General features: G+C 37.1%; 3 protein-coding genes, 1 long non-coding RNA gene and 2 other non-coding genes across 7 annotated transcripts; 2 read left to right on the forward strand and 4 right to left on the reverse strand.

Annotated features, from left to right (window-relative positions):
• Positions 1-2,809: 2,809 nt before the first annotated feature.
• LOC147864783 (TOM1-like protein 1) lies at positions 2,810-8,932 on the reverse strand. Its single transcript, XM_087318947.1, has 3 exons — positions 8,328-8,932; positions 7,070-7,327; positions 2,810-3,550 (listed from the first exon to the last, which is right to left on the reverse strand). Exons 1-3 carry the CDS (start codon positions 8,886-8,888, stop codon positions 3,239-3,241), a joined length of 1,131 nt encoding a protein of 376 aa, XP_087175073.1. The 5' UTR covers positions 8,889-8,932; the 3' UTR covers positions 2,810-3,238.
• On the reverse strand, positions 3,887-5,678 carry LOC147864784 (uncharacterized). The gene is made up of 2 exons (XR_015529725.1): positions 4,208-5,678; positions 3,887-4,126 (listed from the first exon to the last, which is right to left on the reverse strand). It is a non-coding gene; the product is annotated as an uncharacterized LOC147864784 (long non-coding RNA).
• Positions 8,933-10,649: 1,717 nt separating the features above from the next.
• Positions 10,650-10,805, forward strand: LOC147864785 (small nucleolar RNA snoR134). Its single transcript, XR_015529740.1, has one exon. It is a non-coding gene; the product is annotated as a small nucleolar RNA snoR134 (small nucleolar RNA).
• Positions 10,806-11,258: 453 nt separating this feature from the next.
• Positions 11,259-11,333, forward strand: LOC147864786 (small nucleolar RNA Z199). Its single transcript, XR_015529737.1, has one exon. It is a non-coding gene; the product is annotated as a small nucleolar RNA Z199 (small nucleolar RNA).
• Positions 11,334-13,397: 2,064 nt separating this feature from the next.
• LOC147864787 (uncharacterized) lies at positions 13,398-14,255 on the reverse strand. The gene has a single exon (XM_087317776.1). It carries the CDS (start codon positions 14,134-14,136, stop codon positions 13,507-13,509), a length of 630 nt encoding a protein of 209 aa, XP_087173902.1. The 5' UTR covers positions 14,137-14,255; the 3' UTR covers positions 13,398-13,506.
• A 3,116-nt stretch (positions 14,256-17,371) lies between these two features.
• LOC147864788 (F-box only protein 6-like) lies at positions 17,372-20,352 on the reverse strand. 2 transcript variants are annotated; one of them, XM_087318948.1, is made up of 2 exons: positions 20,151-20,352; positions 17,372-18,785 (listed from the first exon to the last, which is right to left on the reverse strand). In XM_087318948.1, the coding sequence occupies exon 2, from the start codon at positions 18,709-18,711 to the stop codon at positions 17,518-17,520; it is 1,194 nt and encodes a 397-aa protein (XP_087175074.1). In that variant the 5' UTR covers positions 18,712-18,785; positions 20,151-20,352; the 3' UTR covers positions 17,372-17,517. The 2 variants fall into 2 exon arrangements, with proteins under 2 accessions (XP_087175074.1, XP_087175075.1); XM_087318949.1 differs by lacking the exon at positions 20,151-20,352 and adding an exon at positions 19,201-19,433.
• Positions 20,353-20,960: the final 608 nt, after the last annotated feature.

A 20,960-nucleotide genomic window follows, 5' to 3' on the forward strand; every position in this document is an offset into this window, starting at 1 on the left:
TGCGACTACTTGAATGGCCAAAGTGTTTGCGGACATCCACACATCTGATGCAGAGTATACATGCCACAACCTACCCTCATCATCAACATTAAAATACATAGCATCACCCGTAGCATTAGTTACTTTAGCTCCTAAAATAACTTTTAAAGGAGAAAAATAACCAAACCTTACTTAAGGGAGACCATGAAGCCATAAATTGTCCCAATGCCATTTGCATATCATTACTCATAACAACGCCTCCTCGAACTGAATGCATTGATAAAGATTATAATAGACAATTCATAACATGGCATCCCCATGAAAGAACATTACATGCAACTGATGCATCCAAAGCAGCCCAATTTAGCCTGGGGCGGCTACCAAGCAAAAAACCTCTTGCGTCAGAGAAGAGAAAATTCGAGGTCAAAGGTTGTCTCAACAAATCATCCATTGTCAAAGGCATTTTTCGGATTAAAATTTTCTTAACAACAACCCAACTTGTGAGAATTCCATTAAAAAATCTATCTTCTAGTAAGGATTTTGGGTGTGTTAAACCAAGGATTTTCTGTTCAATGCTCAAAAAGGGTAAGAATTCAATCTTATAGACAATCATACAAGAATACTAATATATGAGTTCAATACATGCTAAACATGTCCTATTATCATGAGATATTGTAGTTGAGTAATGGTATAAAAGAATGAAACACTTCTATTGAATTCAGGTGTTAAGAGAGAATGGAGTAGAATAGAATCTACTATTATTTTCCATTCATCAAATTTCGATCTATGGGAGCAATTAAACATGTCATCATATATGTGATCCCTTGTGAAGGGGGTTTGCTATTTTGTAGTTAAAATTTGTGTGAAGGTAATTAATGTGCTTATATGCTCATCCTTCTTGGTGGGATTTGAATATCATGCTTCTCTAGTACGGCATCATACTTATTGCATCTTATGAGCATGTGAGAAGAAGAAAAAAGACCAAAGAGAAAGAATTAAAAAAGAAGAAGGATTTGAACCATAAACCTAGCAAAACTTAAGAGTAACTCTAACCAATACCCTATTCATTTCTATTTTAGTATAATATATTTCTATTTTATTCTTTATTACTTTTACTTTTTTGAGAGTCGGGCTCCAACCCAAAGTTGGTCGGGCTCCTAGTGACAAAGGCTGTCAAACAGCTGGTGGTAGACGTTGTCAGAGAGTCAGGCTCCTTGTGTCAGAGTTGGGCTCCTGGTGACAGACGTTGTCGGCTTTTTATCCAGATTGGACGGTGGAGATCACACGCGCCATCAGTTGAGCAACCTACACCGTCCCCGCCCGCGATTCCCTCACTTGTCCTCTTTAATTTTTGGTTGTAGTTAGACACAAGCTTGTATGTATTCTATATATGTACATATACATACAAATATATATGTTTCTATCTGTATGTATGCATATATACATTACATACATATATACATACATACATATAGATAGATAGAAATAAGATAGATGTGATGTATGGATATGCTTCCTTCCTTTCATTAATGTGTATGTTTAGGAAAATGCTAGGCCATACAAACCCTTCTCGTGTTTAACAGAACTCCACTAATGTACGGTGTACCCCTCTCTCTTGCTTGCTTTATTAAGAACTCCTCCGATCTCACTTTGCGTAACTGATAAAATAACCAACATAGACACAACTAGCTAAGTTAGCTGAGTTAAATTTTACCCCGAAGGAAGCCTTCTTGCTCTCTATGTCATCCAAGATTATGGGAATGGGACTACGATGTGACATTCTATCTCAAAGTTCCATGCTCTAAGCTATTATTATAATGACCTCTCTTATGCATGCATTACATGAATTTTGGGGAGTGATTTAGTAGGAATGAAATCAAAGAAAATGATTGTGACTTATTGTGGCACTGCAAATCACATTGTTAATCACCATTTAACTCTAAGAAATAGAACATTGGATGGGGGCCATGGTGCTAATGTGGCGCCAGTGATTGGTTGCAAATAACTATAGTCTATGACCAATCCCAAGGATAAAATATTAGACTCAATATTTCAATTGACTTGGGGTGAATAGCAATATTGGGATGACTTCTCATTCCTTGGGGCTTATTCTTCCTCCCCATAAATAACAATACGAGGATCACTTTCTCATCTCCATGTTTACACATACCACAATTCACCAAATGAAGTAAATTATTCCAATTCCCAATGTCACACGATTGTTGCTTTCTTCCTCAACCAAAGTTAGCATCATGATTTGTTAGCATGTTAGTGGGGAAAATAATAGTCCATAGGACATCAAAACATAAGCATGAAAGTTTTGTTAGTGTGATCCCATGTTAGCATAGGAATGATGGCTTTTCTCCCTCTCCAAAAGATGTTTTGGCCATAACTTTGGCCTTATTCTTAAAATCAAAATCAAAATTAACCCGTATTCAATCCTCGTTCCTAACCTTGATTCAACATTTCATCATCACACCAATTTTATCTACATACTACAAGAAAAAAAAAAAATTATCCCCTTGACATTTGGGCATATGAAGGGCATGACATCTCAAAGGGATGGGAAATGTGATGAGCTAACAAAATGAGAAATGTGATAAGCTAACTAAACTATAACAAATCCTCACGATGTTTCCTATTGCTGATGAGATCTCTCTTTCAAAGTGACTTTGCACAAAATGTAAAGTTAGACATGTGCATTTAGGACAAGAAAAATGTAAATCTACTTTTAAGTACTTCAGGTATAATCATTATTTCTGATTGTTAAACACCTAACAAGAGAATTAAAACAGCTAGAAAGAGTTCATATTGTACTCAGGCTCATATGCAAAGAAAAGTTTCCTGAAATAAGCTTTGAAAACCACCATTGAGAAACAATTAATAGAATGATCTCTGCATAATACATTTACATCGTATTCAAGGTTGTCGAAGGATGTCCAACTGTAGAATTACCAACATAACATCATTTCAATGTCTGATTTAAGTTTGAATCAGGTGCTCAATGCTCACTGAAATTTATTTAGCAAATGTATGCCACTTGTTACGAGTGGTTGTACACATCGATGAAGAAATTAATGCCTCTCCAGCTAAGCTCTTTCATCCATGAAGACATTTCCCATACAAAAAAGCCATTCAGATGTTTCTCTATCCTTGATAATCTTGGTTTTAGCCTTTTTGTACAAGACTGCAAACTAGGAAAACAAGCACAACTCCAGAAAAGATGTTATATTTTTATTCCTTGAAAACTGTCATTACATCATGCAGCATGTTGCAAATTTGTGTTTAATGAAGCTTCTCCATCTGACCCAGTTTCCTCAGTTATAGATGATAAATGTGAAGATGGCATAGTAGTCTCCTCTGTAGAACCTGCTGAATTTAGAGGCAATGTAGTCTCTGATGAAAAAGATGCTTTCATTTCCTCATACTTTGCAAGAACCTTTTGTAGTGCATCATTGATATCCAATGCCTCAAACATCATCGCTTCATCATTTCCCACTCGTTCAATAATCCTTTGCAAGAGGAACTGAGAGCGATGGCATTGCTCTATCAGAGTGGCGGTCAGTTCATCCTACATTTACCAGAAGTTTTTAAGGTCACAAAGTAATGGAGAAAGTTTCAGAAAACAAGCTATTCTTTCCTTGCTATGATTAACGTAAGGAAAAGGATAGAAAAAAACAATTAATTTTACATTTTAGATCAAGCACAACATTCTAAACAAAACATATCGACGTTATTTATTAAGTGTCTTGCACTTATTCTGGGATCAAACTCATGTATTTTGGACATAAATGAGTCACAAAAATATGAATCGTGATTACCTCATTTGAACCATATTGTCATAAATGGAAGATGTAGAAGGATGGAGGAAGGGAAAATATAAGAAAAATAACAAAAAAATCAAAGCTATTACATGATTAACCTTCAATTTATTCTCGTCCTTAAAACATCAATGCAATGAGCTGAATCAACAGTTTGAGTTGAGCTTACCTTTATTGAACCTTTATAAGCATACAGCTGGTGTTCCATTTTGCCCATGTCATAACATCAATTGTTTATCTCAAACCCATGCTAAGAAATTGTGATTTCTACTCTCCTGTTCCCCTCTTCATGAACTGCCGTCAACTCTACCAACTCCTACTCTCCACTGCTACAACACATTATCGATGAACTTTAAATTTGACAACGTACCCTCTAGCATGTTATTTAAATCACAAGTGTCAGATACCTCATGCTATTCTTCTGAATTCAATATGAATTCTTAACCTTTCCAAGAACAAATTTTCTGCATCTTATTGTAGATATTGAAATGCTCCTCCATAGGCATCATCTTACCACAAGGTTTTCTTCACTCCTAAATTTCACTTACAAAAGTGGTTTTCACTAGTGTAGTTTCCAAGGGATTCAGTTTCTTTGACCTCACTCTCAATTTCCATAATTGAATGTAAAGCCCAACAGACACATCTCTCTTCATGAAATTTGGCAAATAATGATCTAAGGCAGCAATTAATATCTAAAATCTTCAAAAAAATAACGATGCATCACTTCTCTCTGACACAATTGTCAAATCTGAAGCCATAACAAAGCTGGGCCATCCTATTTTCGAACTTTTCAATCAACGCCTCCACTAATTTTTGAATTTCAAAAGGATATATAAAAGCAGAGTCATATATAATGAATGAACGGTAGAAGTTAGAAAGGGATTATGAGCTCAGATTATGCATCAAGCCATGGCCATTATGTGAAAATCTTACGAGCATAATCCCGAGAAGCGGCTGTTTCTGAATCAAGCCACTACCTCAGGGCAAATGGCTGTTTCTGAAAACTAAAATGTATTTTGAATCTAATAGACTGTATATTTTGAATCTAGATAACATATGCTTTGTTTTAGTTCTTTGCATTTTTCTTTCCTAGTTGATTAGAGATTTTTCAATTTTGCCACATATTCAAGTTAAATGAGAGCTATTTTGAGCTATATAACCTTATTGCATTTTATATTTTCCTAGCTTACTGTGAAAATATACATATAACCTATAAAATTAATGTTAGTGATTTTATTCCGTTTCCCAGTTCAAACAATAAGAACTATGTATGGTACCACCCTACTTTTCCTTTTCTATATGTTGGCTGTCAAATGAGTGTGAAACAGTCAGAAGGCCATCGTTGTATCTTAGCACAAAACATAGGTAAACTTAATTAAGATTTATAACTCTTTAGGAATGAAAATGATCCCCTAATGAGCAGGTCATTAGAGCTGGACAGCAGGATAGACACAACCATGTATAACTATATAAACTACCAAGTGGCACCATATATAGAAAGGAATTTTTATGTTGCCAGCAGAATCGCGGTGTTAATCTATTGTTTCCCAGTTTTGGATAATCTGTTTTTTTTATTCCCCTGTTTCCTATAAGAACTAAGTATGGTGCTACCATTCTACTTTTCCTTTTCTATATGTTAGCTGTCTAGCGAGTGTGAAAAAAGCCAGTACGCCACCATTCTTATCTTAGTACAAAACATAGGCAAAGTTAATTAAGCTGTATGACTCTTTAGGAATGAAAAGTACCCTTATTCAGGGGGGCTAATGAGCAGGTAATTAGAGTTGAACAGAGGCCTCACAACTAGCAATCGGCAACAATTTGGTTTGATTTGGTTTGGTTTGGGAGTCTCAAACTCAAACCATTTAAAACCAAACCGTTTAAAAATTTTGAAACTTAACCCGAACCGAACATGAAACCGTTCAAACCAAACTGTTGAGGAATCCAAGCTCAAACCAAACAGTTCAGGAGATTTTCAAACCATTAAGCCATTATTCAAATATTCAGATTTTCAAAGGTTTCCTAAAATGCCAAAATTTGCCTCATAAGTTAAAAGGTTGTTCAAGATAATGGTCACGAAATATTCATGAAAGTGTCAACCCTAATCGTTAAGCCGTTTAAACTAGAAACCACTAACCTGATAAAGGCTCAAACTGAACAGAACCGAACCATTGTTCCCCCAAACCAAACCATTTATACAATTAAGTTCTGTTCAGTTCGAACCAAACCGTTGCCAATTGCTAACAGAGACCCACCACGTATAACTATATAAACTGCCAAGTGGTGTTGTTGAGAAGGGATTATGATTGTAATATTGTTGTATAGAAAGGAATGTTTATGTTGTCAGCAGATTCACGGTGTTAATCTATAGTGTCATTTGTGTACTGTTATAATCCCTCGCTCCTATTATTCTCTTGTATTCTCAAGATTGTGTAGGGCGTGCACACGGGGTCATGGGCAAGAACTGAGCCAAAATGTTCAAGGTGGAACACTGCCCGGAGTTGCATTCTCATCCTCAAGGAAGGATGCTAAGAGCAAAAAGGCAGCCGGGATGCCCTCAGGTAGTGTGAATTAACCTAGCCCTCGGGTAGTATGAAGTTATGGGCATTGAAGTGGTTTTATGAAGGTCATAGTGAATGGGATAGTCATGCGCAATGCAGGTCATATACACAGCATAACTCATGGTGACTGTAAGAAATTAGCCATCAAAAATGTATCACGGTTTTTAGGGTTTCAAAGCCAGCACAACACATCTGGTGCGTCAAAGATAAAACAAAAAAGGCTATATATTGTGAAGCTTCTTTGGACCACAAACATTGTAAGTTAACACAGGTAGCATACTCATGAACTTAATCATAATTACCCTTTCACATGACTCCAAACGGACCATATAATGAGAAGATATGAAATCATATAACTCTATGCTGAGGTTAAATAATGTCCTAGCAGATCAAGTACTCATCTTTACAGCAAAAAAACATGATGATTCAATTAAGATGGAAATTATCCCTCTAGCTTGCCCACAACTATTATCAAAAACCACCCTTTATGTTAAAATCTGTTAGACATACACTCATTATAGTGGAAACTATAGAACCTACCTACTGCCCTCTTTCCCATCTGATAATTTTGTTTTCTTATATACCTAGATAGCAGAAAGTGAAGTAGTGATCTCATCCAATTTGAGCTATATGAGTCCACATAGTATAGAAAAATTAACTTTGTTTCCATGCATATCATTCACAGTTGATAAAAGAAGGAAAACTTATTACCTGAAGAGCTTCTTGATGGGGTGAGGATGTCAAAACAGTTGAAAGCAAGTCTACAGAGTTGCGTGCAGTATGGAACAATTCATCAGTTTGTGTAATGTTAAGATCTCCATACGTATTGATTAGACCCTCCTCTCTAACCCTCTGTGACAAAGAATTATTTTCAATAGGAGCTCTAGAGGCAGACTGAGGTGGAGTAAATATCGGGGCCAAACTTTCTGGATCCCGAAGTGGGAACTTCACTCCTCGAGACTTCAAACTCTGCAAGACACACCATGATTCATGTGGGAGGGACAATATCCTGATTAAAATAATAATGTAAATTAACCATGATATCTAAGTAAACTAAAGGTGAGAGTATTTTTCTCTTACCCAACCAATCCTCCCAAGCCTAGGCCAACTGGCTGGCCAGATGCTTAATTTTGTTTCTAAATCATAAGTAGAGGATTCTTCATGTACGTTTGATATGAATGTGTAGACTTGATAGCTCAAGAATGTGATGGTAATTCTATTGAGCAACTTACCAGTCAAATTACCATGATGACAAAGTCAAGTATAGGTTATGAGAATAATCACAGAAGAACAATGTACATTAGGGTATCCCGGTCTTAATTTATCCATTATATCATCATTGTGTTAAGACCATACTTATCCACACCATCTGTCTAATGGGCATAACCCCAATCTTCATTCCCTTCTGTATGCTAAAATATTAAAGTTATATGCATATGTCAATTCATTTTAAAGGCATATCCATTATTATCTGGTACGCTGGATTTATGGAATTGGCTAAAACCAAGAAACCCTATATTAGATAGTTTGGGAGTTCCTCAATTTCTATATGGAGAGTAAACTAATATAAAATGCATTAAAAATAGTTTGGAAGGGCACCAAATGCAATGTACTACAGTTATATATTAGTAGACAAATTTTGAGATTCTATACATAAGATATAGCATAAACTATGAAGTCAGAGTCGTTCCTAAGTCAGTTGGCCTATCACAATTGATAAACAATTATGTTAAAGATCCAAATATCGTTGCCCTAGTCTCTGGCAATGGAAATTTTATATATGTTTTCTATGGATAAAACTAGAATTTTGTGAATTCTATGTGCATAAAAACGAATTGATATTCAAGATGCTAATGAAGCTCTCAACTAGAAAGTATTTGGATAGATTGAAAGGCAGTTTTTTGTGAAAAGAATAAAAAAAAGAACTGTATAAACCAAGAAATGAGAAATCTGTGGGAGGGGCTTATACCTTGTACGTTTCTTCGAACATTGGAAATTTACGAAGTTGTGGAGCTGACTCGCCCCAAGCTTCAATAAGCTTAAGAGCTTTATCTCTCGTCACAATTGGAGTACTTGGATCATCAACGATCTTCACCATCTCATCAAGGACATGTTCATTTGATATCTCGGCAAAGAGATCATCGCAATTCTTCACACACGCCTCTATAAGTGTGAGCGTCAGAAGTTGAACCCTGGCATTAGTATCAATGGCTGTGTGAGCATTCTGATTCTTAAGTATAAGCCTTTTCTTCATGGCTTTTGCCAGCTCTTGTTTGCTGATCTCTTTGCTGCGAACAGCATCACAGAGATCCATGATTTTAGACCAATCCGGACCTTGATTGTTAAGAAGCTTGTCTTCGGAGGTTAGCTCTTCTACTAATTTGTCTGTGGGTGTGGTGGCTTTGAAGAGATCTCTCATTTTCTCGTTGACAGAAGCCATGCCGGTGCTAACCTTCTTCCCTACTTCTGAACCGCTGAGCTTCAGCTTCCCGCTGAGGGAGGAGAGCTTTTCTTTGAGATTCTCGGCCATGTCGGGGAGAGAGGAACAGGGGCAGGGGGGGAAGGAGAATTTCTGAGGGGTTCTGAGAGAAAGAATGGATGATGAACCAAACAAATGCTCTCTCTGACTGAAGGCTGAGAATGGGCCATCATATCAAAGCAAGCAATCATACTCATGTTACTAGGAATCGGCAACGGCTCGGCTCAAAGCCTAAACCGAACCGTTAAACTGTTCTTTAAATGGTCCGGCGGCTTGGTTCAGGTTTGGAAATTCCCAAACAGGTTTAGGCTTAACCGGTTTGGTTTGGACAAGGACAAACTGGTCACGCCGAAATAGAACTATTGCCGATTCCATGATGTCATGATCACAGTAGGGACACCTCCAACCATATAAAGAGATTGGACTCCGGGGTATTTTGTATTGCTTTTCACATCTTGACTTTGTATGTTCTGCACATACCTCGCTCATAAGAATATTCTAATCGTATGGGCAATGTCAACATGGTATGTAGGCTTATCTTAGGGTTTCTCAACCCTTTTTTATTGCTTTTGTGATGCATGCATCTAGTTGATGATGTTTCCCACCTCCATTGTTTTGTGTGTGATTGGAACGAATGTTGCTATCTCTCTTACGTGCAAATATGTGTGCTCATGAGAGGAAGTGTCAGTGTCATGTTTGGTGATTGTGTATCACATGCTTTGATTGAATGAGAGTTTCTCGTAGGGGTGCAACAGACAAAACAAGCTCGTTGTTGTTGAATTCCTAATTACTGTTGTGACTTTGAGTTAGCCTGCAAAAGGAGGCTTTTACGTAAAGGTTGTGGAAATACATCTCTATTTTATGTTTGGTCACACAAAGGCTTTAGGAACATTACTAGGCTGTTTAAAGAGGTTACGACATTGGCACATCTAAATCTCGGACGTATTGTGGCAATCAAACGAAAAGAATCTTATGTTTGATTACTTACATTCCTCGCATCCACATGTCTATGCCTGCTTTTCATTCAATTTGTGAGCTTAAGCCCATCATGTCTATCTATAACACATTGTTTTTTTTTGTCAATCTAGTGCACTCAAGAGTTCATATTCAAGGCTCAATCCAAGTCCATCTTCTATTCCCTGGATATCGGCGTTGTATGCGAGTCTCATAGGATCGTCGACAGTAAAACGATGTGGGCATGTATTTCCACATATCGATTGTTCGTTTATTCGTGTCTTAGTTCACAGTCATCGTGATGGTGTAAGTGAGAGGACACGTGACCATCATTAAACCAATGCCCAAGAATGTATGTATGCATGCATAGCATGTATGTATGCATGCATAACATGTATGTATGTATACATGCATGCATGACTAGAAAGGTCCTAGAGCAGTGTCTAACTATTATTAATGCCCTGAGTGTGAAAACGAGACGAAACCAAACCCTAACCCTAACCCTAACCCTGAGCCTGAGCCTACCTCTCGTTTCCGCCTTCTTCTTCTACTTATTAAAAGGAGAGGTGAATGCAAAGCCCCTTCACATTGAGCGAGTCGGTAGATGCAGGTACTCGATCTCCTCGTCTGTCTGTGAGGACAAAAACTCTTGCCTGATCCGTCTGTAAATCCTTGCGTTTGGCGGTTATGAAGGCTAATGCAGAAATTTGGTCTGAGATAATGAAATTCCTGCTCGGAGCTCCTCACGAGTAGTTGTAGATTGTCAAGTCTGTCTAGCCATCTCTGCTGGAGCTGGTAAGCTGGATATGCTCCTGTCTGCTTTTCTGCAAGATGATAATTTGGTTCCTAGGTTTTCCTGTGCACATTCACTACCCCGGGCTGCTCCTCTTTTTAATCCTATGGAAGTTGTGGCCCCTGTTAATGTGCTAGATCCATGTGCTCTGTGTTGCAGTCATCTCTACGACTGTACATTGAAGTCTGTGGGATGCCTGTGTCAAAATGAGTTCCACATTTTTGTTTTTCTGCTTCTCAATCGTTTGTACTTTCATATGCCATTTAGGCTTTTGATGTTCTCATTGAACTAGGATATTTCTAATTGAGCCTCACCTCGTTAGGGTCCTCGTGTACACTTTGTTTCCGCCATGTGATCATTTCCCGAGTTTCGATTAGAAAGTACGTCCTAATTCATGGCGATGGACTAGAGTCACTTACGTGCTGAAATGAATTCGATAGCACGATTCAAGCGCTGAAAGTCGCCTACATTTATGTTTTGGGATGGTTTTTTCTTAATGGGTGGATTGTTAATCTAAACACTGCTCTTTTCTTATCTCCCTACAGTTCAATTCCATTCTAATGCATGTGGTATTAATTTCTATGAATCTCCCAGGTCTTCTAAATACCTACCGCAAGCAGAATAATTGACTGCGGTTTCACAATAGTTTCCTCTGTCCATGTTGAATAGGGCACTGTCACGTGATGATGAAATTACTGCAACAATATGATCATGAATGATTACTTTTCATATTTAAGTCTCTGATGACATGCCCCGATTAGTATATTAGAATGTTTTATAGTGCAAAGAAGACCATTATGTTATATCATTTCTCCCATATCCTTCTCGTAGCTACCTAATTGGGGACTGAAGCAATACATGAATAATTGACAAAGAACGTAGTAAATCTAGATAGTAACGGAAGAATGTAGTAAATCTGCATAGTAAAGTTATCTACCGGTGTTTGAGGTGAATTTTCCCTAGTGATTATTAAACATTTAGATATTTGCTTATAGTTACGAGGCTTGAACAGATTAAACATTAAGATTCATTCGTGTGGCAGACGCTTCTCAGGTGCATATAACATATTAGTAGTTAAATCAATGAACATGCAGTCATCTACTCTTTTCTTCATAATATGTGGGCGTGAACAGATTAAACATCTGGATTCATTAGTGTGACAGACACATCCGAGGTGTATAACAGATTACCATTTAAATCAATGAACATACAGTAATTTACACGATACATCATATATGCCTCAAACTAATTAAGACATTGTACTGTTCGAAAATAGTAAGTGCAATAAAAAGCTGTTGATACTCATGAAAGATTAGATTTCTCATTTTGGTAGACTGTTTAATGAGTCATGCATGCTCACGAGCAAATGAGTATCCAATGATTTCGTCGTAGAAAGATTTATTTAAAGATATTATAAAGAATTATGTAATAACAAACAGTTTAGATGCATTTAGGAAGGGGAGGGTTATTATTTTTACGAATAAGAACTTTTACGAGTATACTGCTGTAACAATGAAAATGCTTTCGACTAGTGAAATCTGTCGTCGTATAGCAGACGTCGGGAGCAATAAAAAACGAGAAATACTTGTATGGACGATAGTCGTTTGTAAGTGCAATAAAAAGCTGTTGATACTCATGAAAGATTAGATGTCTCATTTTGGTAGACTGTTTAATAAGTCATGCGTGCTATACAACAGTCAATGCACGAGCAAATGAGTATCCAATGAATTCGTTTTAGAAAGATTTATTTAAAGATATTATAAAGAATTATGTAATAACAAATAGTTACGATGCATTTAGGAAGGGGAGGGTTATTATCTTTCACGAATAAGAACATTACGAGTATACTGCTGTAACAATGAAAATGTTTTCGACTAGAGAAATCTGTCGTCGTATAGCAAGTGCCGGGAGCAATAAAAAACGAGAAATACTTGCATGGACGATAGTCGTTTTGAACGCATGTGGAGCTTGCTCGGTAAAAACAAAAGGAGATTTATATCTGGCCAATAACAATGAAGGGCATTCCTGTAGGTTGTCGTTGCGTTGGTAACCAAACATTACTTTTGAGTTAAGGAATTTCTTAAGCTCTGCATGAAGAAGCAAAGTCCTGTTGATGGATTGGTTGGGAGAACGTAGTTATATGAGATCAGTTTAAACTCAATTAGACATTGTAAAATGATATTTTGGACACGAAAAGGAGTGAAGTGGAGGAGTCTTTAAGTTTTCGGTGCACGAGAAAAGGCTCTAGGGAATTGCAATTTACAAGAGATTTGTAGTAAGCGGGGATTTAAAATTTTAGGGTTTTGGTGGTCAAAGTTTGGATGTGTCCTATGAAGCGAATCATAGTTGGCTCCTCAGACATCTGTTCTGAATGTAAAGCTAAATTAATTAGAAACAAGATTGTGGAATGGAAAATTGCGAATTTTATGTCAGTTTTTTAGAGCAAGGTTTTAGTTAAGAGAAGCCAACTGGAAATGGCTGCCTTGATTTGAGAAACTTCCTCATTTTATTAAAATCAAACTCTACAACAGACTTTTAATTTTACCAAATGGGAAATGAACGCTTTTCAGTAAATAACAGAATTAATTAAGTAATGAAGTTTCGTAAATCTACAGATCAATCGACAGACTGAAATATTACACGGTTCAAATGTTTAAAATCAAGTTCACAGAGGTTAGGCTACACAGCCTCTAAGAAGAGAGTTATTCCTTTCTATGAGTATATTTTATGCAACCAATGGTTCCTGCACCAAATTGCGATCATAACACAACACCTTTATATATATATGGTAAAGAGCTCGAGAAACATAGATATGATACGATTGTCCATATTCTGTCCTGTAAAAGAAAGTCTGGCTTTCGGTAATGGAATCCAAGCTTTCAACAAGAAGAATTGTTCGTATAAAAAGAATGGAAAGAAGACCTAAAACGGTCTTGAAGTATTGTAATGTGTGGTTGGTGGTTCAGAGTTAGGGTAGCCTGGAGGGGGGTAGCCATGGACATATTCTTGTGATTCTGATCCAAATTCCCGTTGGTTGCCATTAAAAGTAGGATAGCCAGGAGGAGGGTTAGAATAAGCTTGTCCATGATAAGCTTGTGGACCTGATGGCGATGGTTGTGTTGGTTGATGGGGAGAAGATCCATGACCTCCAAGGCCATGGCCTAGATCTGGATGAGAAGAAGAGGAGACATGACCTGGTTTTCCATGTTTGGCTTCATAGCTATGAAGGTAACCTTGTGCTTTCTGTGCATACTTGCCAAAGGAGGTTTCATCGAGCTTGCCATAATGTGAGACAGCACCGATCAGCGTCCCCGTCGCGCCGGCGAGCTGTGCCTTGTCTAAATCTGCCGAGGAATCGTCGGTCTTGTGGATCTTCGTTTTCGCCACGTTTAATACAGTTTGCGCGCTCGAGTAGATCTCTCCATAGGAGGGCTTCGTATGTCCATGAGAGGGGGTACCATGCTGGTTAGGGTTAGGGTTAGGGTTAGGTTTGGTGAGAAATGAGGAGGCTGTTGATAGCACATCAGAGAGGCCTCGATCTTTGTCAGCCATTTTTGTTTGTTGGATTTGGTGTGCTGGCTATTTATGGCTTCCTTGCTCTGTCTGTTTCGTTAGGGTTGATTGCACAGAGAGGATTTGAATGGAAGGAAGTGTATACAGATTTCGATCAGGTGTATGAGAATGTATGTACACACAATATATATATATATATATATATATGTCTCTCGCACACACGTCTTCGTGTTGATGATCATTTATTTTTTTCTTCATTTACATCGTATGTACTCGTGTGAGAGCGTGTCTCTCAAAATCCTTCTGTTTTTTATAAACTTCCTTTTTCCATGTTGGGGTTCTAAACCGTGTCGTGTGTGTGCACGATCATTTTTGACTAATAATAAAAAATGTGACATATTGGAGGAATTTTGGACTTATCGGCGGAGGAACTCGGTGGAACACCAACACACACACACACATACACACACATACACACACACACACACACACACACACTCTCTCTCTCTCTCTCTCTCACGAATGATTCTTCTTCTTCTTTCCCTCGTCGATTGAGAATATCACGAATGCCGCTCTTGTTCTTTGCATTGTTGATGGAGAATCATGAGATTCAGGCTCCACATATTGGGCGAACTACCGATTTACACTCTTGGTTCTACACATTTTCTGTAATTTCAATACATATTTACTTGCCCTAATTAATACCAAAATTATGAGTTTATTCTACATACACCAAGAATTGTGGAACAGTTTTTTTGCGTATGCTAGGCGCTATGATCAATGATATGCTTTACTTCCAAGGCCAATGATTCCAAGAATTTAGTTGGGGGGGGAGGTCCTTTTGCCACTTTCAATCCATGTTACTCATAGGGAATGAAATGTGAGTGATGACCTTGATTCTAATATGCTTTACTTCCAAGGCCAATGATTCGAAGAATTTAGTTGGGGGTTCCTTTTGCCACTTTCAACCCATGTTACTCATAGGGAATGAAATGTGAGTGATGACCATAAATTGAATCGAAGCCATGAGGTAGCGTAGTTAGTGGCAAAATCTATTTAGAAATATGAAGAAGTCGCAATATTGTAGATTTGCCCCCTTACAAAATTTGAAACAAACACTTGAAGATCATGGATCAAATTCATACAAGTGAACAAAATATCGACATGCACTAGATTTGTCATTTGTATTTGTCGGAGAGTTCAAAATATCTCAAATATGCTTCTCAACAATGAGAGTATACAAACATGTGTCAACATTCAATTATCCTTCAAAAAAGAAGATAATATCCATTGTGGAAGATTATGTGTTGGAATGAAATAATAATGTATTTCAAGATACTCATTGTGGGATGCACATGCACTTTGGCTTACTTGTGGATAAATCTCTCAAGTTTATAAAATATGAAGTCAAATACGTCAAGGCAAGTGTAGATGCAACTATAAAATGTGGTTCTACATGATAAAAAAAGGAAGTTATTGATACATATGAACAAGTTGCTTATCCACATTATGTTTCATGTTAAGTTTACATTCTTTGTATATTTTACTTAAAAGGCTTGTCTAGTATGGATCCTAATGGTGCACGTTACAATCAAGCAACATCGGTATGACCTCAATCAACAGAAAAGAACACAGCTTATCTAGATGGAAAGGGGCTTGTAATAATGAGTGCTGCCAAGGTATGTTAAGCCTACCAGAAGCACTTGCACTCATTATACCCTTAAGTAAATTATACAACAGCTCAAGAATTAATTGAGTAAATGAATGCCATTGAATAGCAAGAGAATTTAGGAGGAAACAAATGTTGGTGTATGATTCATGGAAGTGATTATTCTCCCTTTTCTAATATTATATGCTTTACATGAAGGGTGTGAAAAATAACATTGAGAGCTTATTTTCAAGATTCCATGGAGTTTTAGAGTGTCCATGATGTTGATTGAACTTGCAAGCTTGAAAGCATGTCCTATGAAGTTCTAGGATCCATAAGGGTCTGAATGGTGTTGGCTTACTTTGTTGATGGGTAGGCCCCTGGCTACCAAACAGAAAAGCACAACTGAACACCTTTAATAATAGAAGATTGTCCCAAATAAAGAATCTATCTTCCAATATATGTTGTAATGAAAGACAAGTTCCATACTTAAGTTACGGAGTAAATTACAACTTGATCAAAATTACAATAAATCGATATATTGCCATGCAAAACATGATTATTTGAAAAAATGAAAACTTATACTACTTATCATAGAACTGTAAGTCACATGAACCTTCAGGTTGATTCATTAACAGAGTACATGTTTTCTCCAGACATAAACACAAAGTTAAACTAATCTAGAAACTGCTTTATCGAACCCAACATGTAAAGAGCTACTTCATTTTTTGCTTTATGTACACATTATTAGTCTCCTCAAGTGATTCTAGAAAACAAATTATTAGTCTCCTCACACAGCCTAATTCAAATACATGCAAGTTGCAGTCTTTTCATACTTAGTCAGGTAACTTATATATTACACGCACATACACCAATAACGGAAAAGAAGTTTAAAAACAAGCAAAGAAGTTTACCTTTACTGCTTCCTCATGAGCTTTTGCTAAACTTCCATCTCACTTCTGTGATAGATAATTAGGCTTCACAATATCATACAGTTATAACATATTCAAACCCCTTTGCAATATATTTGCGAAATAGTTAGAATTGATGTTAAATCAAGAAGATTCTCCATAAATTTAGCTGCAACATGCTGTGAAATTTTCAGATCAACAATGAAATATAAAAGCAACATAGTGGAAATGCATTATCTCAATTCCATCAAGTCCACTGAATTAACTACAATGGAGGCCTTCAGCGAGTACACTGAAATAAATTCTTTTAAATCCCCGAGGCTAGCTTTTAACAATGATGTCTCCATCAATTTATTTCCCATGTGCTCTCTTTCCAACCAGAATTTGCCTCGAACAAACTATATTATTAACAAGTTATCCATCTTGATGATGAAATCATAAAGAGCACATTGTGCTACATGTGCATCCACAGAATGTCATATTTGTAAGAGGCCAACAAAGAAATGCCATGTGTGCAACTCTGAGAAAATTGGTTTTGATCAGTAGAAGGGGAAACCATATCAGTTGTAGCCACGAATTCAGCTTATGAGCATTCAATTTCACACCTTCCATTAGCGAAAGGGCACGGAAAGTGAATTAAGATGCTAACAATTAACTGGAAAAATAATGGTTGTCCAGTAAGACACAGGTTGTGAGCTCAAATCCTCCTCCCCCATTAAGAGAAAAATAGCTGAAAAATAAATTGGTCGTAAAATATACAGCAGAGATGTCAATGATAATCTCAATTTACAACAGCCCACACTGGGATAGAAATACCACGAATACCATAACATTTCCTGCTTTACATTGTTCTTTTAACAATCAATGCTTCTCACAAGACATCGGAAGATTTGATATTCTTGACCACAACTTCAAATCTCTATTATATAGTACCAAAATTTCATGCAAAGAGTCAGTTGTAAACTGTAAAACCACCAGATTCCGGTTAGCAAGACACTGGATTTGCCATTCTTTCTCAGTGCCATCAGGTATCTCGAGAGAGAAGAGCTTGGGCATTGTTTCTACTTTCACCCATGACATCCTTGTTGAATGCAATTCCCACTCAGAGAATGAGGTATATTCATTCTCCTTTTGCAGAGCCAGTAGGTATATCCTCCCTCTGTACTCTGAGAGTATATGATTCCAGGTTTGCTCTGGCCATGGCACATACAACCTACTCCAAGACCCTGTTATGGTATCATATGTCACCACATCATACAAAGGCCCTGTGATAAGGTAAAGAATCCCATCAACTGAAACACTTCTAGAGGGAAGCACAGATTGTGGAGATAAATACACATTGGGAGGCAACTTCCCAGGTTTGCTCCATCGATTACTGTAAGAGTCAAAGACTTGATAATGTCCAGATTCCTTGACAATTATAACGGTGAACCCTTCTGATTCATCTGTCACAACCCAAACTTTGTCTCTGTCCAAACCTACACCCCTTCTTTTAAGGGTAAGAGGGCTACAAGATTTGGTAAGAGGATTGTAAACAAAGAATAAGCTATTATCAATGCTTTTGAAACACACAAGATTTGCCCCTATGCTGAATGGATGCATATCATTATGGGCTGCTGTATGTGGGTGTGGGAGGTGATGCCATATATCCAAAGTTACATCATATGCTACAATTTGCCTTCTATCTGGAAAAACAGCAAGACACCATGGTCCTTTACTAGGTGTTCTGTAGCATAGGTGAGCATAACCATAGGAGCTTATGTAAGCTTTCCATGCTTTGCATACAGAACGAGCACGCAGCATTGCATCAATTGGAAGATTCCCTATAATTCTTTCAATCAATTCCACGGGAAGTTTACCCCATAAGCCTTGTTCCATCAGTAATTCATGTGGAGGAGACCAGAAACGACCATATCTTGACCTCTGTTCAGACCATGCACTAAAGCATCTAGATGATGAAACCTCGCTATTTGCATTGTTCCTATCACATACATCAGCACATGCACTAGACAAAGACATTGATCTGCTTAGCATTTTCTGACTACGTGTCCTCATCAAACAGTTTTTCCAAAAGGCCTCAAACTTCTAAGACCCCCAAACGCAATATTTCCTCCTTGTAATGTGGGCATCTGCAGAATTTACAGACACACGTCATAAAGACATCCAAATATTCAGATATTTACATTTATGTATGCAGGAAAAAATGGATTTTTTTAAAAAGGACACTAATTACACTAATTACAAGTTGCCAACAGCTGCCACTTTCTCATGTTCCATAAGAAGACAGGAAAATCCAATTAGAAGTATATAAAATCTGGCTAAAGTTCTATAATTTTTTTGTTATATCTCATATTACTTCGTGCATGAAAAAAACTAAAATCCCAACATTTCCCAAAGAGAATTTGTTTTGCTTTTTCCGATGCCGAATCAGCCTCTTTAAAGAGCAAGTGTAAAGAATACATTCTAAACATTCATTATATAGCATCACATAACACCAAACCAGCCTCTCATTTGTATCTTCTAAAATTCTAATATCAAATCAACCTCTAATTTGTGTTGTCTTAAAGCTTCCAACGCCAAATCAGCCTTTATTTTGTGTCTCCTTAGAGATTTCAATGCTAAATCAATCTCTAATGTGTGTCTTCTTTAATGTTTTGAATGCTGAAATAATCTCTGTTAAAGTAGAATTGTAAGGAAAAATAACTAAAGATTAATCATATTATAACAATTTTCAATACCAAATCGACCTATAATTTATGTCCTCTTAAAGCACTTGTAAAGACAACTTTCCCAAACATTGTATAAAATTTGCTCTTTTAAAGTAGAATCTCAAGCCAAAACATTCATGTCTTGTTCTCTTCTAAGAGCAATTATTAGTATTTATAATATATACTTCAAACCCTTAAAAACTAAAACTCTATACAATTTTGCAATATGTCTTCCGTAAAATAGAAATTTCCAAGTATATGTCATAACATAAGCCAAAGCCAAACAAATATCTTTATGTCGCTTAAAACACAATTGTAAAGAAAAACTTCCCCGAACTGGAATTAATGGCAACCCAAACTTTCTATGACTTCTTTAACGGATGACCATTGATTTTCTAACAAGTTCAAAAACAAATATTTGTATAGCATTTTACCAATGCAAAATCAACCACTTTTAAAGTATACTTGTGATGAATTTCTTCAGACATTGGTCATACAACACTTTCTAATGCAAAAACATTTCTGTGCAGTCTTTAAAATACAACCTTTTGATCAAATAACGCTTTCTAACGGAAAAACGTTTTTGTGCCGTTTTTAAATTACAATCGAAGCAACACAATGAGCTCCGAAGATATACCCAAGTAAATTAAGCATGGCTGATGAAGCAGATCAATATGATTCATGTTTTGTTACAGAAGATATAAAATACACAATCCATGTACGGTTTCCAGGATTTCGCGATTAATCTCAGAATTAGACTAAGAAAGATAATATTGCTGAGCAGACCTGCGTTTTCTCGATGGATAATGGAAGATCGCCGATTTTGGTCGTGCACAGAAAGTCGGAGAGCAGGAAACCGTAAAGGAACGAATCCGCAGACAAATATAGAGAGGGGGGGAGGGCGACGCACAGAGAAACCCTAGAAAATCCCAGCGAGACAGAGAGCCAATATACGAAATGTGCAGAGCAGAAAAAGAAAAGGGAGAAGAAATTAAGAAGAAAAAAAGGAGGATGTAAATAATAAAAACAAAATACAATCACAGAGGAAATTGTTTTGTTCTGTTTTGTTTTGAGTCAAGTATTATTAAGTTTGTTCATAAGTCAATGAGAAAAGGACTTAAAAAACTACCACCATTTGGAGGCACCTTCCACACTCAATCTACTAAATTACATACATAAATACATACTCAGGAAGGAAGGCATTTTGTTTGTGGCCCTCTCTTGTTCCTTTCTTCGGCTTTCAAGCTCGTTGTCTGATCATATCGTGGTACCACACTTCTTATGGCGCATGTGTCTTGCCGACATATGTTGTGCAACCTCGCCCCCCGAAACACGTGGGATCGCCTCCTTGAGGGATGAGCACATTCACTAGAGGTTGTTCGCTTTGTTGCATCGACTCGAGATTATGGCTCACATTTTTGAGGATTTTGTTAAAGTTGTAGTTGTCCGTCGAGCCCTCTATTTTAATTGCGCATCGATGTGCTACCCATTTGCACATAGGATCAATTTCTTGCTGCTCGGAATGGGGCTCCCAGGATGTCATTTTCATACTTTCACTTGTTATTTGCTTATTTTGGGGGTGGGTTTGCTTGGTGG

Source organism: Azolla caroliniana, unplaced genomic scaffold, assembly GCF_043228905.1.
Source record: "Azolla caroliniana isolate FFs.n. ecotype wild unplaced genomic scaffold, voAzoCaro1.0.p SCAF_4, whole genome shotgun sequence".
Taxonomy (NCBI): domain Eukaryota; kingdom Viridiplantae; phylum Streptophyta; class Polypodiopsida; order Salviniales; family Salviniaceae; genus Azolla; species Azolla caroliniana.

What these genes read in the sequence shown, in the direction of transcription:
- LOC147864783 (XM_087318947.1), bottom strand. Translation starts at nt 8,888, where the DNA reads ATGGCCGAGAATCTCAAAGAAAAGCTCTCCTCCCTCAGCGGGAAGCTG. An exon ending in TGTTCGAAGAAACGTACAAG is followed by an intron (nt 7,328 to 8,327) that starts GTATAAGCCCCT and finishes TGTGTCTTGCAG; the next exon opens with AGTTTGAAGTCTCGAGGAGT. An exon ending in CCCATCAAGAAGCTCTTCAG is followed by an intron (nt 3,551 to 7,069) that starts GTAATAAGTTTT and finishes TGGTAAATGTAG; the next exon opens with GATGAACTGACCGCCACTCT.
- LOC147864787 (XM_087317776.1), bottom strand. Translation starts at nt 14,136, where the DNA reads ATGGCTGACAAAGATCGAGGCCTCTCTGATGTGCTATCAACAGCCTCC.
- LOC147864788 (XM_087318948.1), bottom strand. Translation starts at nt 18,711, where the DNA reads ATGAGGACACGTAGTCAGAAAATGCTAAGCAGATCAATGTCTTTGTCT.